Below are 18,758 nucleotides of genomic sequence, written 5' to 3'. Positions count from 1 at the left end.
AGGATCAGGAACCTGGTCGCCGTTGGGGAATAAATCTGTTCTTGAATCAAAAAGTGGTGGGTCCAGGCTTCCGTAGCCTCTGTCTGAAGATACCAGTGAGAGGGGGGGTTGTGACCAGAATGAGGGGGGTAAGTTGTGATGTTGGCTGCCATCATGAGGTTGTGCCTCACATAGATATATCTTCACTGGTCAGATGGTTGGTGCCATTGGTGGGCTTACCTAGGTTTGCCACGTTCTGCAGCCTTCAATATTCCTGTGCAATCAAGTTTGCAAACCAAGCCATATTACAGCTAGCCAGTATTCTTTCCATAGTAAACCAGTAGAGGTTAAACAGAGGAATTGACAACATGAAAAATCTCATTTTTTAAAATTCTGTGCTGCCTTCATGGTTGCCTCCATACTAGTTCATGATTGAATCACTGTGACCAACTTGTTAACATACTGATTCGGTTTCCTTCATGAAAGTTGGTCAATTCTGATTTTCAGTGCTTAAAATTAAAAATATTTATGAAGACTTTCATTTCTGTACTTCAGTCAAATCATGCAAATATTCATTGATGCCCTTTATGAGAGAGATATAGCCCAGTAAAACCTCATCAATTTGTACACCATTAATAACCAGGGCATTTGGAGAGGAGTCACGTGATGAAGTAGTGGCCGGTAGGGTAAAACCAGGCCTCTCCAGAAAAGAAGAAAAAAAGTTAAGAAAAGACAAAGTTCAATAAATACAAAATATAAGAAATAAAAGATAAAGTTGCAGAGAAGAGAAAGAAGATGGCACCCAAGAAGGAAAAAGTAAAAACAACGGGGGGAAAAAAGAAGAAGAAAAGACTCCGGAAAAGAAAGGAGGCCTTACCTGCATGATGGAACAGGGAGCCGTGGTGGAGAAGAGTGCCCGATCTCTGAGGTTGGGGTCAGCCCTGCGGAGTCGCGACCCCCTGACCAGTGGTCTGCAAAAATGGCTCTCTGAGCCAAACAAAAGTGCGCAATCTAAGGTAAAGGAAAACACCGACGGGAGGGGGGCTCAGCTGAAGAGCAGGCAACCAAGGTGCGACCAGCTGAGGGACACCCAACACCAGGGCTCTCAGCTGGAAGATGAGGAAAGCGGCTGGAGAGGGAGTGAAATACCAGGTGAGAAAGAAAGTCGACGGGGTGAACAGCAAGAGGAGCAGCAGCAGGAGGCTCGACATATGAGCAGCTCAGAAGGAGAGGACCAACTGCAAGGGGCCAAGCAAGAAGAGACCTGACAAAGTGAGACAAGCTACTCATCAGAAAAATCAGAAGAGACACAGATACAAAGAAGAAGACACAGAAGAGGAGGAAGAAGAAGACCAAGATCTTTACAGAGAGATGGAAGGTAAAACAGATGGACAGAATATAGATAAAGCTTTTTTTGAAGAACAAATGAGAGCATTAAAAGAATGGTTGTCATTAGAATTTAGTGCAATTAAAAGAAAAATGAAAAGAACAGAAGATAAAATGCAAAGATTAGAACTAGTCATGACAGAAATAGGGAAAAGAGTAGAAAATGTGGAAGAACGAGAAACTGCTGTAGAAATGGAAACTGCTTAGAGGAAAATTGGAAGAAAGAGACAAAAATTAAAGAGACACAAGAGTTGTTATCTCAGAAAATTGATATGTTGGAAAATTATAGTAGGTGAAACAACATAAAAATAGTGGACCTGAAGGAGGGTGAAGAAGGCACAGATAAGAAAGAATTTATAAAAGGATGAATCCCGAAGGTCCTGGGAACAACAGAAATACAGGAAGGAATGGAAATAGAAAGGGCACACAGAGCACTAGCCCCGAAACCACAGACACATCAAAAACCAAAATCCATTTTAGTAAAATTTTTGAGATATACGACAAGAGAAAATATACTAGAGCGGGCAAGGAATAAAATTAGAGAAGACATTAAACCATTGGAATACAAGGGTCAAAAAATATTTTTTTACCCAGACATAAGTTTTGAACTCTTAAAGAAGAGGAAGGAGTTTAATACAGCAAAATCGATCTAATGGAAAAAAGGTTATAAATTCACATTAACACATCCAGCTGTGCTTAAAATATTTATCCCCAGGGAGTAAAACAGACTGTTCTCAGATCTGGAGGAAGCACAAGAATTTGCAGAGCATTTGCAGGACAAGAGAGATGAAGAGATGTAATAAGAATGAAGAACGGCGATAAAGTATATATAAAGATGTAAAAAAAAAATGTATAAATAAAGAACTAAAGAAGAAAAAGACAAGGGAATGAAAGAAGAAAGGGGGGTGAAAAAGGGAGAACTTTTTTACATGTATGTATAGAAAAAAAGAGGGGGTTGGGGGGGAGAGAATAACCGTCACTGCGAAATCAGTTGACGCTTGCGAGCAGGATCGCAATCCAAATGGAAAGGGGAGATGTTGTTGCCCAGCAAGTGTTTTGGGTTAAGGGAATATTGGATGAGGGAGTTGTTGGAGTATTTTATGTTTTAAATGTGTTGTCATACATTGAGTTTAAAAAGGGAAAACTGAGAGATGAAAATGGGGAAAAGGGGGATGGTGGTGGTGAGGAAGCGGAAATGAGGTGTAAACAGGATATGAGATGGCCATGTTGAATTATATGACTATAAATATTAATAGAATACATAATCAAATTGAAAAGAAGGGGCTATTAAATATACTGAAAAAAGAAAAAAAATATATATAGCATTTCTGCAGGAAACACATGTAATTGAAGTGGAACATAACAAATTAAAGAGAGACTGGGTAGGGTACGTAGCGGCAGCATCATATAATTCAAAAGCTAGAGGTGTAGCTATATTAATTAATAAAAATGCACCAATCAAAATAGAGGAGGAAATAATAGATCCTGCAAGGAAGTATGTAATGATAAAGTGTCAGATATATTCAGAATTTTGGAATTTGCTCAATATGTATGCACCTAATGAGGAGGATCAAAAGTTTATACAGGATATTTTTTTTGAAGATTGTAGATACACAAGGAAAAGGAGGGGATTTTAACCTTAATTTGGATCCAATGTTGGATAAAACTGGACAAAAGACAAGTAGAAAGAATAAAGTGGCCAGATTTATGGTTAAATCAATGCAGGAAATGAAACTTATAGATATATGGAGGAGGCAGCACCCAAGAGAGAAGGAACACTCATATTATTCAAGTAGGCATAAAACATACTCAAGGATTGATATGTTTTTGTTGTCAGCCCATATTCAAGGGAGAGTTAGGAAAACTGAATATAAAGCTAGACTACTATCTCATCATTCACCCCTGTTATTAGCAATAGAACTGGAGGACATCCCACCAAGAACATATAAATGGAGGTTAAACTCCATGCTACTTAAAAGGCAGGAATTTAGAGAGTTTATTGAACACCAAATTAAAACCTATTTTGAAATAAATACGGAATCAGTGAAAGACAAATTTATATTATGGGACGCAATGAAAGCCGTCATTAGAGGGCAGATAATAAGTTATGTAACTAAGATGAAAAAGGACTACAATCAGGAAATAGAACAGTTGGAAAGGAAGATAGTAAGTACAGAAAAAGAACTAGCAAAAAGGGATGATATAACAAAAAGAAGAGAATTGGCGGTCAAAAAATAAAATTGCAAAAAGAGGAACAAAACAAACTGATAAAACCATTTGAAATAGAGGAAGTACAGGATATATTAAAAAAGCTGCCGAACAATAAAGCGCCTAGAGAGGATGGATTCCCAATAGAATTCTATAAAACATTTAAAGAGTTATTAATTCTTCCTCTCCTGGAAGTAATGAACCAGATAGAAGAAGCACAAAACTTGCCAGATTCATGTAAGACAGCAATAATTACAGTAATACCAAAGACAGGGAAAGATCCATTAACACCATATAGACCATTATCTCTACTTAATTCAGATTATAAAATAATAGCGAAATTATTAGCAAACAGATTGGCCGATTGTGTACCAAAAATAGTAAAGCAAGATCAAACTGGATTTATTAGGAAAAGATGAACAGCAGATAATGTCTGTAAACTTATTAATCTAATTCATGCAGTTCAAGGAAATAAGAAGTCAACAGTGACTGTTGCTTTAGACACAGAAAAAGCCTTTGACAGAGTAGAATGGAATTATTTATTTAAAGTATTACAGAGGTTCAATCTACCAGAAAAATATATTAATTGGATTAAAGCATTATATAATCGACCATTGGCGAAGGTAACAGTAAATGGATATGAATCAAACAAATTTAAATTAAGTAGGTCAACTAGACAGGGATGTCTATTATCCCCCTCATTGTTCGCCTTAGCAATAGAACCATTGGCAGAACTGATAAGAACAGAAAATAAAACAAAAGGGATAAAAATAAAGGAGAAAGAGAATAAAATCAGTTTATTTACAGATGACATCATAGTATACTTAAGAGAACCAGAAATATCAATAAAAGAATTACATAAGAAATTGAAAGAATATGGAGAAATATCGGGGTTCAAGATCAACGCAAATAAAAGTGAAGTGATGCCAATGAGTAACGCGAATTATACAAAACTTAAAAAAGAATCACCATTTAAATGGCAAACACAAGGAATCCAATACCTAGGTATCAGGTTAGATAATAACTTAAGCCACCTGTACAAACTAAATTATCAGCCTCTAATAAAGAAATTGCAGGAAGACTTAGAATTACTGCTAATGTTGATAGGGAGGGTAAATTGGATTAAAATGAATGTCTTCACAAGGATACAATACTTATTTCAATTGTTGCCAATTCCCTTAACAGAGAAATTCTTTAATGAACTAAAGAGAATAATAAGGAAATTCTTGTGGAAAGGGGGGAAACCGAGGATAAATTCCCCCTGTTAGATAAATTAACAGAGAGGTACAACCAAGGTGGTTTGTAGTTACCAAATTTTAAAAATTATTATAGAGCCACACAATTGGTATTTATCAGGCTTTTACCAGACAAGGGGAAAACCAAACTGGACTAAGATAGAACTAGATAAAATAGGGGAGAGGGTACCGGAACATATACTTTATAAGTGGGATGAAAAGCTGGTGCAATATAAAAGCTCACCAGTATTGCATCATTTACTTAATATATGGAAGAAGATCCACTTAGAAAGGAAAAAAAACGAATTACCAAATACCAAAATTGTTATTGACACAAGACCCACTAATCCCTTTTACAATAGATATTCTTTCCTTTAGAGAATGGGAGAGAAAAGGAATCAAAAGAATAGAGAATTGTTTTTTGGGAAATAATTTATTAACATTTGAACAGTTGAAGTACAAATATGGAATAACTCATGGTACAATGTTTGCATATCATCAACTGAAATCTTATTTAAAGGATAAATTGGGAAACAGACTGAGATTACCAGAAGGAAGCAGCTTTGAATATGTGATTACAGACACAATGATAAAAGATTTATAACGAACATATACATTAAGCTGCAAGATAAGGAAAATGATGAAATAAGCTATAAACCCAAACAAAAGTGGAAAAAGGATTTAAACATAAGATTAAAAAATGAAACATGGGAAAAATTATGTTCTGGAACTATGAAGAATATAATAAACACAAGGTAACGCATGATACAATATAATTGGTTACACAGGTTATATATCATGCCCCAAAAGTTAAAAGAATGGGATCCAACATTATCAGATAGATGTTTTCGCTGTAAGAAGGAAATGGGAACAACAGTACATGCAATTTGGGCATGTATGTAAGTGAAAATGTTTTGGGAAGATCTAAATCAGGTATTAAGTAAAATCACAAAAAATAACTTACCCAAAAATCCAGAGATCTTTCTTCTAAGTAATATAAGAAGTAAGGAATTAGGCCTCAAATTGGATAAAGCGCAAAAAAGATTTATTATGAAATCTTAGCAGTAGCAAAAAAATGTATATCTCAACTTGGAAAATGGAAGAGAGCCTGAGAATACAGGAATGGTACATGGAAATGAATTAATGTATTCCATTGGAAAAAAATAACATATAATTTAAAAAATAAAGTCACATTATTTGAACAAATTTGGGAACCGTACATGGAACATAACAGGGAGGGCTTGCCTCAGACCTTCACCCCCTAAAATGATAAGAAGACAAAACGACTTGATCCAGTGTGTAAAAGTAGATGACACATTTTTCTTGTTTATTTTTCATTGTGTGATGATATTGTTTCATGGTTTTATTGTATTGTATATGTTGAATATTTATTGGTTTTGGAGGGGGGAGGGAGGGTAAGGGGCAAAAAGGGAGAAAATGCCATAGTGTATATTTAATGAGAAACGTTGGTATATATTTTGGTTGATAATGTTCACAGTGTGAAAAATAAAAAAATTATAATAATAACTAGGGCATTTGAAGGGGCATGAATTACAAAAATCAAAATTCCTAAATTTGATTTTGAAGGAAAACTTTCAAAGTTAATTAAAATTACTCAATTTTCCACTGCTATTCATTAGAGGGTGTGTATTTTACATTAATCATTTGAATGTAAAACTAAATTTATTTCCTTTCAGTGCATCAAAGACCCAGAGAAGAAGCTTTAATGGAAGTAACAATGAATGATCTTGATTTGAACTCTGGTAACAAGATGCAGATGTTGGAACTGGAAATACAAGAAGCATTTCTTCGATTTATGGCTTCCATTCTGAAGGGTTATAGGCTATACCTCCGTCCAATCACAGAAGCTCCTTCTGAGAAAGCTACTGATGCAAGCTCGCTGTTTGATCTTCAAGGTAGTTACATAGAGTTGAAACTATTTTGAGAATAATATTATTTTGACTGTGCACTTGTAATATCATAGTTTGACAGCACAGAAACAGGCTCTTTTGGTCTAACTTGTTCATGGTGACTAAGTTGTCAACCAAAGCTAGTCAGTCCCATATGCCTGTGTTTCTCTCATGTCCCTCTTAATATTTCCTGTTTATGTACCTGTGAAATATCTTTTAAATGTTACAGTTACACCCATCTCTACTAGTTCCCCTGGCAGCTTGTTCCCCATAGCCACCACCACCTTTGTGAAGAAGGTGCACCTCGGGTGTCTTTTAAACCTCACTCCTCTCTCCTTAAATCTCTGCCCTTTAGATTCCTCGACACTGGGGGAAAAAAGACTATGTATGACCATTCACCTTGTGTGTGCCCTTCATTATTCTAAAAGCCTCTAAAAGGATTCTTCCTATCTCCCACCCCACCCCTCCCCTTCCCCCTGTCAGAAAGCCCCCTATGCCGCAAAGAGGAAAGTGCCTGTTCTTGCAATGCAAGCCCATCAGTCTTGGCATAACTTATCAACTCCAAATGCAAATTTATGTGAGTTCAGGAACATTAGCCATGTCTTTGTTTATAGATAACATGTGAATTTTGCTGTGAAATTGAAGTACTTTAATTCACAGTTCTTAACAATTCCTCTTCAGTGATGGAATCCATAATTACTGCCTCATCTCCAAATTATTACCAACATTTCCTGCTTTCATTTGTTCCTCCATTTTATGAATCAGTTTTTTCAGGAAGTTGATAAACCAGTACCCAAAGCTGTAAATAGTTATATCTTTAACTCAAAACACTCAAGATTTCAATTGTATTTTATGAATTAAATTTAATTGATGGAAATATATATCCATATATAGAATATTATTCATTGTTGCAGGTTTTCTGAGAAGCAGAGACCGTTCCCACCAGAAGTTTTACTCATTGATGACAAAAACACAGATGTTTATTCGATTCATTGAGGAATGTTCCTTCGTGAGTGACAAGGATGCAAGTCTGGTTTTCTTTGATGATTGTGTGGACAAAGTAAGTTGCTCTGTATTTTTCCTAAGGCGTAGTGTTTAATCTCTGCTCTTTCCAGGTTGTCCCAATGATGAAGCAAGTGGTTTGGGGAATGGGAGCAAACTGCAGTGAAGTGAAGGATTCACTTCACCTGTCAAAGGGCGGATGAATCCTCTTGTAGGGTCAACAGCCATCCAGCAAATAAGTGCCTTGAAGCGCAGAAAGGGCACTCCTTGCATCAATGCTTGGTCTGACCATTCAGTGCAACAGAACTTCCCTCAGTCTTCTTGGACCTCGCCGTACTACTGGATCTGGGAGGGGATGTTGAGAGGGTGGGTCTGGACCTGTGCAACCCCTACTTACTTAAATCCATTCATGCACATGCTGTTCCTTTCTAAGGAGAGGGGTATCCTTGCAGTGCCTGTTAAGAATCACCTTGCACCGCCACTCCAGGATGCACTTGTCAAATCCCACAAACTGACTGTAAGGAACCATCATCATCCTATGGAATGAATAGCCAGAAGAAATCACACTTTTAAAAATGTGGTTTAATAAAACCCTGTTATCCACATTATCCAGAATTCAAGCAACCGGCAGTCCCAAGCAACCGGCAAAAGAATTGCAGTAAATAAATACCTGTAACTTTAAAAAAAAAAGACTTTTAAAATTGGCGTGCCTTGCCGTTAGTTTGCCAATACAAGTAACACGCAATCTCAAGCGACCAGAAAATTCATTTATCTGGCATCTACAAATTCCCATAGGTGCCAGATACCAGGGGTGTTGCTGTATTTGTAATTTTGGAGTTCAAGTAACCAACTTTACCATTATTTTGATTGGAATTGCTGCTTTATTTGTTGATTGAGTTGAAAATTATGTTAATAAGCCAAAGGGTAATACTAATAAAATATTCTATACTTGAGCCAAAAAAAACCAGATTTGAAATTATCCAGCTGACACAGTTAGATATGAATTAATTTGTCTCATTCATTTGACCAGGCCTCTAAAAAAGTTTTTCTCACTTTATGGAATGTGGGCCTTACTGGATGGACACTATTTATTGTCCAACCTTAATGGTCCTTAAGTAGGCGACGAGTAACATAGAACATTACAGCATAGTACAGGCCCTTTGGCCCACAATGTTGTGCCGACTCAGAGAACCTACTCATTAAACTGAACCTTCCCTACCTCACACCCATAACCCTCTATTTTTCCTGCATCCACATACCTGTCTAGGAGTCTTTTAAATGTCCCTATTGTACCATCCTGCACCCTGACAATGCATTCCAGGCACCCAGTACTCTGTGTAAAATAACTTGCCGCTGATATCTCACCAAAACTTTCATCCTCTCACCATATACAAATATCCTCTGGTGTTTGCTACTGTCAGTCACCCTGTGGGAAAAGGTGCTGGCTGTCCACCCTATCTGTGCCTCTCATAATCTTGTAGACCTCTTGAGTCTTTCATAAATACATATCTTGTAAATCTACGGTTATGCTAATTGTTAATTTTCCATCAATTTCAAGAAAAAAATCTTGTTTTCTCCGAAACGAAGCATTTTCACGAATATCCCTGGTTTTACGATCCTGTACAAGTGATAGTTTTTTTTTGTTACCAAGGACACAGACCTGCCTAAAGATGACGTTTGCAAGCTGACAGACTGGAAACTTTGCAAATGCATTTGGATTGCTCCAGTGAAATACTAATTGCAGGGAAAAGCTGCTGACTCTCCATTTAGCATGAAGAGGTTTTCTCTTTCTCTCAGTGCCCTTTGTTGAATTGCACTAGGTTAAATGAAACGGCAAAAAAGTAGGTCACCTGCTATTCTCTGGCAAGATTTTTATCAGTGCGTCTAAAGGCCTCTCCATTCACGTGTTCCAAATTAAATCTTCAGCGATACCTTAATTCAACCAGTTCATATTTATTTCAAAGTGCTCTATATCCATTTTATCTGTGAAAGCACATTGATGCCAAAAGTAGTCCTTTATTCTCTAACATCCTGATACATTTTACTGAAGTGCTGTATTGCATTCCGGAGTAGCAATTTTTTATTCTTGTAATGGTGATTTAACTGTGTTGGAGCCAAGCTTTTTTGGAGTGGGTGAGGGTCAGATTTATTAGGTTTTTTTTCGTTCATTGTCAGCAGATTTCTGCATTAGAAATCGGTGACCTGATTCATAGTTGAGCTTTATTCTGTACAATGAGCCCAATAAATGTAAAATCTGTTTGTACATGAAACTTTGTGTGTAGGCAGAGAAGTCATTTGCTGACTGTGCTTTTATTTCTTCAGCTGGCTTTGACCAAAAACATGTGTTATTCCTGTCTAATGCATGGATGAAATATTTCATCACAGCATGAGCTTCAGCTTTCTGTCATGTAGAACAGAAACGGACCCTTCAGCCCATGCCAAATTATTATTCTGCTTAGACCCATTGATCTGTGCCCATACCATAGCCCTCTCATCCATATACCTACCCAATGTTCAAGATTCAATTTATTGTCATGTAATATAATGTAATATTACACAAAATTGCCTTCGTCTGCCATAAGTCAGAGGAGAAGCAAAGATCTTGAGAGGCTGATAACTCTATGATATCTGTCTTTGAGGCCAACATTAGAACATCCTTCAAGAGGGTGAACCCTCACAAGGCGTCAAGTCCTGATGCATACCTGACAGGGTACTGAAAATCTGTGTCAACCAACTAGCCAAAGAGATTTTTTTTTTAATATTTTATTTGTTTTAAGAAAATACAGAATATAGGACTCAATTAATATAATAATAACAATACATTGAATATAAAATCATAGAAAAACATTCATATGATCTGAAAAAAATAAAAAGAAAAGGAAAGGAGACAGACGGCAAAGAATAGAGGGAGATAAAAAGAGAGAAAATAGAAAAGAAAAAGCAACTGTAATAAGGTTCGACACCTCAGAGTCACATCATTTTAAAAGTATTAAACTTCTAATAAGGAGTATACTAATTGACAAGAATCAAAATAAATTATACAATCTGGGTATTTAAATAATCTAAATTGAACATACTATACCTATTCCTAAGACTATAAGTAAACTTCTCAAGGGGAATACAACTTTGCACTTGAATCAATGTGAAGTAGGGAATCGGATTTCCATGTTACTGCTATACATTTCCTAGCTATTGACAATACAATTTTAATAAACTTAGAATAACTTCTGGAGAAGTTAACTTTTATAACTGCCAAATTCTCCAGAAGAAACAATTTCAGGAAACTAGCCAGAGAGTTCACAGGAATTTTCAATACCTCATTACTGCAGTTGGAGGTTCCCACCTGCTTCAAAAGAGCATCATCATTCCAGAACCCAAGAAAAGTAGAGTGAGCTGGCTCAATGACTATCGCCCAGTATAGATAATTTCATCTGCTGTGATGGTCACGGGCAGAATTAACTCCTACCCACGTAAAGATCTGAGCCCACTGTAATTCACCTGGCATCGCAATTGGTCCACAGCAGATGCATTATCAGTGGCTCTCCACTCAGATCTGGATCACCTAGACAACAGCAACACATACATTAAGCTACTCTTTATCGACTACAGGTCAGCTTTCATCACCATCATATCCTCAGTCCTGGTCAACAAGCTCCAAGACCTGGGCCCCTGCACCCCCTCTGCAACTGTATCCTTGACTTCCTTATTGTAAGGTAAAAACATCATGAGTTTGGACCGGAGAAGGAGTCACCCAGTACTAAGGAGTAACAGGATGCAGGTGTGACCTTGTACGCTCAAGATAAGTGTGGCAATAACAAGATGATGTGCAGCAGACTAACAGAGAAGGGTAGCAACAGCTTATTCATTGGACAATGTAATGGTATGATAATTTACTAAGTGCGTGTCCTGAGGTATAAAAAAACACCACTTGCTGATATTGGGAGAATGCGCCTTCTCCAACTAACACTGTTAGTTGCAAGTGTTACAATCCGGTAATAAAGAACCTTGATTTCGACTCAGTCTGGTGTCTGACTCACTCATTCTCGAACAAAGCAGACCTAACATTATCAGAAGACCACACTCAGTACGAATCGGAAACAATGACTTCTCCTCATTGACGATCGACACAGGCCAACTGCTTTTCAGTAATTGTGTAGCTAGGTACAATTCAGAAGCCGTCTATACCACAGAATCACAGATGGCAATGAAGATGTGTACAGAAGGGAGATAGATCAGCTCGTTGAGTGGTGTCAAACAACCATCTTGTACTTAACATTAGTAAAACCAAGGTCCTGCCTCAATGACTGTCACACTCATGTCTACCATTATGAAGTGCTTTGAGAGTCTTGTCATGGGGCACATCAAGCTCCTGATGCCCCCCTCACTGGAACCCCTGCAGTTCACATATAGATCCAACTGGTCTACAGATGATGCCATCACCACCACCCTCCATCTAGCCCTCACCCACCTGGAAAATAAGGACATGTGTGTTTGGATGCTGTTTATTGACTTCATTTTGGCATTTAACATAATCATACCTCAGTAACTGATAGGGAAATTAAGTCTGCTGGGCCTAAACACCTCCCTCTGCAATTGGATTCTTGACTTCCTGATGGGCAGACCTCAAGAAGTCCAGATCGGAATCAGCACCTCTAAGTCCATCGTTCTGAGTACAGGGACCCACCCCCCACCCCCAGGGCCACGAGCTTAGTCCACTGCTGTCCACTCTGCTGACCCATGACTGTGCAGCTAAACACAGCTCGAACCACATCATCAAATTTGCTGACGATACAACCGTTGTGGGCCTCATCAGCAAGAATGATGAGTCAGTGTGCAGAGATGAGGTGCGGACACTAACGGACTGGTGCCTTTGAATGTTAATAAAACAAAAGAGATGGTTGATGACTTCAGGAAGGCCCAAGGGGATAATTTTCTGCTGACTATTGATGGCTCTACTGTTGGGGTTGTTAAGAGTACCAGGTTTCTTGGTGTGCACTTGGCAGAGAATCTCACCTAGTCCTCAACACCAGCTCCTTAGCCAAGAAAGCCCAGCAGTGCCTCTACTTCCTGCAAAGGTTGAGAAAAGTTCATCTCCCACCCTCCATCCTCTCTACATTCTACTGAGGATGTATTGAGAACATTCTGAGCAATTGCATCACCACCTGGTTTGGAGACTGTACCACCTCAGACCAAAAGTCCCTGCAGAGGATAGTGGAGAGTGGAGAAGATCTGCAACACACGATTCATGAGGAAGGCCTTCGCACTCCCTTGTAAACTTTTCTCCCTTCTGCCGTCAGAAAGGAGGTACCGTAGCATCCAGGTCCACATTGTGCAACAGTTTTTTTTCCCCCAAGTCATCAGGCTCCTCAATTCCTAGAACATGTGTGTTCTAGTATATTGTGGATTTTTTTAAATATTATGACTTAATATTTAACTCCTATTTATATAAATCTGCTCCATGGTCCTGGAGAAACATTATCTCGTCTTTATTGTGCATTGCATTAGTAGTTATGGTATGAACGACAAATGAAGGTGACGACTTGAGCTGATTGTGGACTTTGGGAGGAGGAAGTCAGGAGAACATAAATCAGTCCTCATCGAGGAGTCACCACTAGAAGGGGTTAAGAACTTCAAATTCCTGGTTATTGACTTCTTTGAAGATCTGTCCTGGGGCTTCCATGTTGATGCAATCACGAAGAAGGAGTTTGCAGAGATTTGGTATATGACCAAAGACTCTTACAAATTTCTTAAGATGTACAGTGGAGAGTATTCTTACTTGTTGCATCTCTGTCTGGTACAGAGATGGCAATGCACAGGATAGAAAACATACTACAGAGAGTTGTGAACTCGGCCAGTGCCATCATGGGCATCAGTCTTCACTCCATCTAAGACTCCATCAAGAGGGGGTGTCTAAAGAAAGCAGCCTCTATTCTCAAGGACCTTCACACCCAAGCTATGCTGTCTTCTTCCTGCTACCACCAAGAAGGAAATACAGGAGCCAGAAGATGAGCGCCAGGCTGCTCAAGGACAGCTTCTTCCCTTCTGCCATTGGATTTTTGAATGGACAATGAACCACAGACACTGCCTTTCTTTCTCTTATTTTTGAACCAATTTATTTATTTTGAAATGTATCTTGTAGCAATGTTCACACTAATGACGTTGCCACAAAAGAACAAATTTCGTGACCTGTTCATGACAATGGATTCTGATTCGGACTCATGCAAGGGATGAGGATGTGGAGCAGTTCTACAAAATGCTATAAACCTTACTTGAATAAGGAAGAAAATATATTAAATGGTGTGGATAAAAGATTGGGAATTGGAATTTAAACTGAACCTGCCACTAACAAAATCGCAAAGGAGGTTGATATTCCTTTAAAACAGGATATTGAATAGGTAGGAGTTCCGCACTGGAATTCAGTGCAGCCATGTACTCAGCTGATTCCTGATCTGATGACATGTAGTTGCTGGGTTTTTATTTTTACTACATTGCATTTGAAATAAGCTGGGAGTGAGAGTGGGGCTCCAGTCTTGGCTGAACAACCGACAACTACAGGGTGGTACAGTTGTAGGGCTGCCACCTTACAGAGCTGGAAAACTCGGTTCAATCCTGCTCTCTGGTGCTTTAATTATGGAGTTAGCCTCTTCTCCCTATGACCACGTGGGTTTCCTCCCACAAAGATGTGCAAGTTGGTAGTTTAATTTGTGGCTGTAAATTGCCCCGAGAATGGGGGTGAGTGGTAGAATCGGAGGGGTGGTCAAGAGAATGTGGGGAAAATACAATATTTATCATATGGGCTTGCTGTAGATGGGTGATTAATAGTCAATGTAGACTTGATGAAGATGATGTACAATTGTTAAATTTAGAACTCGTATCATTTTCATCCTTCCTGTCAATTTCTACCCATGTTTACTAATGGATATAAAGGAAATGTACATTTATGTAAAAACACACATAAATATTGGAGGAACTCAGCCAGTCTCACAGCATCCATAGGAGAACAGTACCTTGAAGAAGGGGTCAGGCCCGAAATGTCGATAATAATCTTTACTTCCTATGGATGCTGCGAGACTGGCTGAGTTCCAACAGCATCAACAATTGCAGCATCTGCAGACTTTCATGTTTCATGTACATTTATAATATGCAGGAAAACTTGTTTCTGATTTGGGCAACTAATGCAACTTTGATATTCTCCCTTTTGAACTGATTCAGTTGGATGCAGAGCGCATAGAGGACTTGCACCTCATAGAATTGGATGAATCTCACAAAAGTGAGCATACAGTTTTCATCACACCACCTGAGCTTCCAAGTCTTCCCAATGAAGAAGAGTATCCTCTTCAGTACAGGTAAGTACTCGGGCACAATTTCTAGTGTGGTGCTGAATCACAATTGGATTGAAAGTTCTCCTTGGATTTTGAAATATAAGAAAAACCCACAAATTATTTTATGGGTTTTTTTTAAAAATGTGTACCCAACTACTTTCTTTTCCACTGTCATTTTTAGATAATTGTATAAAATAACTCTAGTATCCTTGGATGAGCAGCTGATGAAATTGCAAGCTCTAAGTGTGAAATCCAAATACTTCCTCCACCAGAGGGTGGGCTAAGTTCTGATTTAAAATCTGTGAGTTAATTCCCAAGTTTTGATGCTTTTTGTAAGATGGCTTATTTCTACTTCTTTACAATCTCCATCAGTACCGGACGGAGCACCTATGTTCTTAGCCCTCTGCTCTGCTCTCCTCACTTTACACCTACGACTGTGTAGTTCGATACGAATATAACACCATCTACAAATTTGCCAACATACTACAGTAGTGGGCTGTATAAAGGAAGGGGATGAGTCAACGTTCTGGATAGAGATTGAAAACTTGGCCGGAGGGTGAACCAACAACAACCTTGCACTCAATGTCACCAAAACTAAGGAGCTGATTGTTGACTTCAGGAAAGGAAAGGGAGGTATACAATCCAGTGATCATTAGGGGATCAGAGGTGGAGAGGGTGAGCAAATTTAAGTTCTTAGGAGTCATTATCTCTTCAGATCTTTCCTGGATCCATGATGAAGAAAACACATCACCTCTATTTCTTCAGGAGTTTATATAGGTTTGGTATGACATTGGAAATTTCTAGAGGTGTAGTGGAAAATGTGCTGACTGGCTGCATCTCAGTCTGGAAACACCAATACCCCTGAGCATAAAGTCCCTCCAAAAGGTAGTGGATACAGCCCAGGACATCACAGGTAAAATCCTCCCCACTATTGAGTACATTTACAGGGAACGCTGCCGTCAGAGAGCAGCAGTAACCATCAAAGACCCTCACCGCCCAGCACATGCTCTGTTCTTGTTACCATCAGGAAAGATGGTAACACTACCAGGTTCAAGAACAACTGCTACCCCTCCACCATCAGACCCCTCAACTATAAATTCAATCAAAGACTCTTACTTATGCACTTGTGATTTTCTTTTTGTTCTCTCTGTATTACACAGTTTACAGTTCTTTGTTTACATGTTTATGCTGTGTACAGTTTGTTTTTTCACTACCAATTAATGGTAATTCTGCCATGCCCGCAAGAAAAAGGAATCTCAGGGTTGTATGTGATGTCATGTATGTACTCTGACAAGAAATCTGAATCTAATAATATAATAAAATAGGAATTAAGTTAATCAAAGTGTTCCATTTTTGCTTGACAGCCATGTTTCCCAGCAAGGGGCATCTGGTGTTCATCCAACCTCTGATGTGTTGCAATCAGAGTTGGGATCCAAGCTGATCATAATTCCTTATATTGATCAATCTAGAGGTCGAGGAAAATCCTTAAACTTGCCTGAGGACTGTAAACTAGGCTACTGAAAATAGCACAGCAGATGGCCTTTTCTTTGAATCTATTGATTACCCTGGAGGTCTAATAGAGAGAAAAAAAACCAAGGTTGGAAATGCTCAACATATCAGGAAGTATCTGATGCAAAACATTCATGTATGGCACATATATTATGTGCAACCATTGGTGTTCTGACCACGCAGTGTCCTCTCTATGAATGCTGCATTCTGTTGTCTTGTCTGTTTTCCTTTCTCAACCCTTTCAACTTGGAGTGTTAATTTGGTTGTTCTATGTAGAGGCCGACAGCATCGAATCCACGCTGCTGAAGACCCAACTGCGCTGGGTAGGTCACGTCTCCAGAATGGAGGACCATCGCCTTCCCAAGATCGTGTTATATGGTGAGCTCTCTACTGGCCACCGTGACAGAGGTGCACCAAAGAAGAGGTACAAGGACTGCCTAAAGAAATCTCTTGATGCCTGCCACATTGACCACCGCCAGTGGGCTGATCTCGCCTCAAACCGTGCATCTTGGTGCCTCACAGTTCGGCAGGCAGCAACCTCCTTTGAAGAAGACCGCAGAGCCCACTTCACTGACAAAAGACAAAAGAGGAAAAACCCAACACCCAACCAATTTTCCCTTGCAACCGCTGCAACCGTGTCTGCCTGTCCCGCATCGGACTTGTCAGCCACAAACAAGCCTGCAGCTGACATGCACATTTACCCCTTCATAAATCTTCGTCCACGAAGCCAAGCCAAAGAAAGAAGTATGATAAATGCCAACAAACCATTGGATTCTCCCTTTGTGCTGTTTTCTTTCCACACTTGCAAAGTTTGCTACTCTTTTTTATTCTTGGATTGTTGTATTGTACACAATATGCATATTAATTGTGTACATTAATGTGTAATTATCACCTCCTGTTCCTATTCCAGTTACAACGGCTTCCCTGTGTTATCACCACAGCTATTTGACACACCTGCAAGTCTACTGAAGACACCAACCAACAGGTTAACTTCAAAAAATAGTTGTCCTAATAGTCCAGCACCTATGGGTAGAAGAACTAAGCAGGTAATATGTGCCTAAAATTTGTATTCTGAGTATGCCTGTGTAAAAGTACACGCGAGTGATTATGGTATGAAAATGCAGACAGTGAAGTATTTTTACATAGATCATAAGAAACACAGCACAGTACAGGCCCTTTGACCCACCGTGTTGTGCCAACTTAATTACCTACTCTTAACAACTGCCTAGAATTTCCCCTCTGTGTCACCCTCCCTTTTTCTTAGTTCCATATCCATGCACCCACCATTCTCTGTGTGAGAATTTCCCCCCTGTCCTTGTGCCCAAGCCCCCTGTTATTATCCACTTCAACCCTGGGAAAAAGCCTCTAGCCATCCACACAATCAGTACCTCTCATCGCCATGCACACCTCTATCAGAGGTTTCCAAGGGAAAAAAAAACAAGTTCTGTCAATCTATCCTCATAAGGCATGCTCTCCAATCCAGGCAGCATCCTGGTAAATATCCTCTCCATACTCTAACATTAATTTTCTTTCTGTAGTGAGGTGACCAGAACTGATCCCAGTATGTCCAAGTGGGGCCTCATTAAAATCTTGTATAGATGCAACATTACTTCGCAGCTCTTGAACTCGATCCTTCAGTTAATGAGGGCCAACACATTGTATGCCTTCTAAACAACACAATCAACCTGGGCAACAGCTTTGAGTAATCGCAAGATCTCTCAGTTTGTTCACACTGCTCAGGGCCGTCCTGTTAACATTGTCTTCTGCCTTCATATTTAACCTACCAAAATTAACCACTTCACACTTTTTTGGGTTAAACTCTCTGCCACTTGACTACCCAGCTCTGCACCCTATTAACGTGTCTTTGTAACCTCTGGTCGCCATTCACAACACTTCCAACCTGCGTGTCATCTGCAAATTTACCAATCTACCCTTCCACTTCCTCATCTAGGTAATTTATAAATATCACATAGAGGTGGGGTTGCAGATCAGATCCCTGCAGAACATGACTTATTCAATTATTATTAGATAGTGGTTCAAGTAGAATGTCATGTGACATATCTGATGGCCTTGCATTTTGTGCCATTTTTGCACAAGGATAATAATAAAACAAAAATACAACATTAAAATGTTAATTATTCCATATATATGTAATGTAATATATATTCCATTCCACAAGATTGCAATTATAGTTTTGTGCTTCTCAG

The 18,758-nt window shown here is 39.0% G+C and overlaps 1 protein-coding gene across 6 annotated transcripts in view; it reads left to right on the top strand.

Moving 5' to 3' along the window:
• dennd4a (DENN/MADD domain containing 4A) overlaps nt 1–18,758 on the top strand; it is a 108,607-nt gene that overhangs the window by 54,266 nt on the left and 35,583 nt on the right. For all 6 annotated transcript variants that reach the window (XM_069910995.1, XM_069910994.1, XM_069910993.1 and 3 more), the window contains 4 exons: nt 6,506–6,724; nt 7,633–7,778; nt 14,933–15,066; nt 17,462–17,597. In XM_069910995.1, coding sequence (XP_069767096.1) covers nt 6,506–6,724; nt 7,633–7,778; nt 14,933–15,066; nt 17,462–17,597 — 635 coding nt within the window. The remainder of the gene's footprint in view (nt 1–6,505; nt 6,725–7,632; nt 7,779–14,932; nt 15,067–17,461; nt 17,598–18,758) is intronic.

This window comes from Narcine bancroftii, chromosome 14 (genome assembly GCF_036971445.1).
Source record: "Narcine bancroftii isolate sNarBan1 chromosome 14, sNarBan1.hap1, whole genome shotgun sequence".
NCBI classification, from domain to species: domain Eukaryota; kingdom Metazoa; phylum Chordata; class Chondrichthyes; order Torpediniformes; family Narcinidae; genus Narcine; species Narcine bancroftii.
The sequence above is the reverse complement of the archived record's forward strand: the minus strand, read 5'-3'. Positions and strand labels throughout refer to the sequence as shown.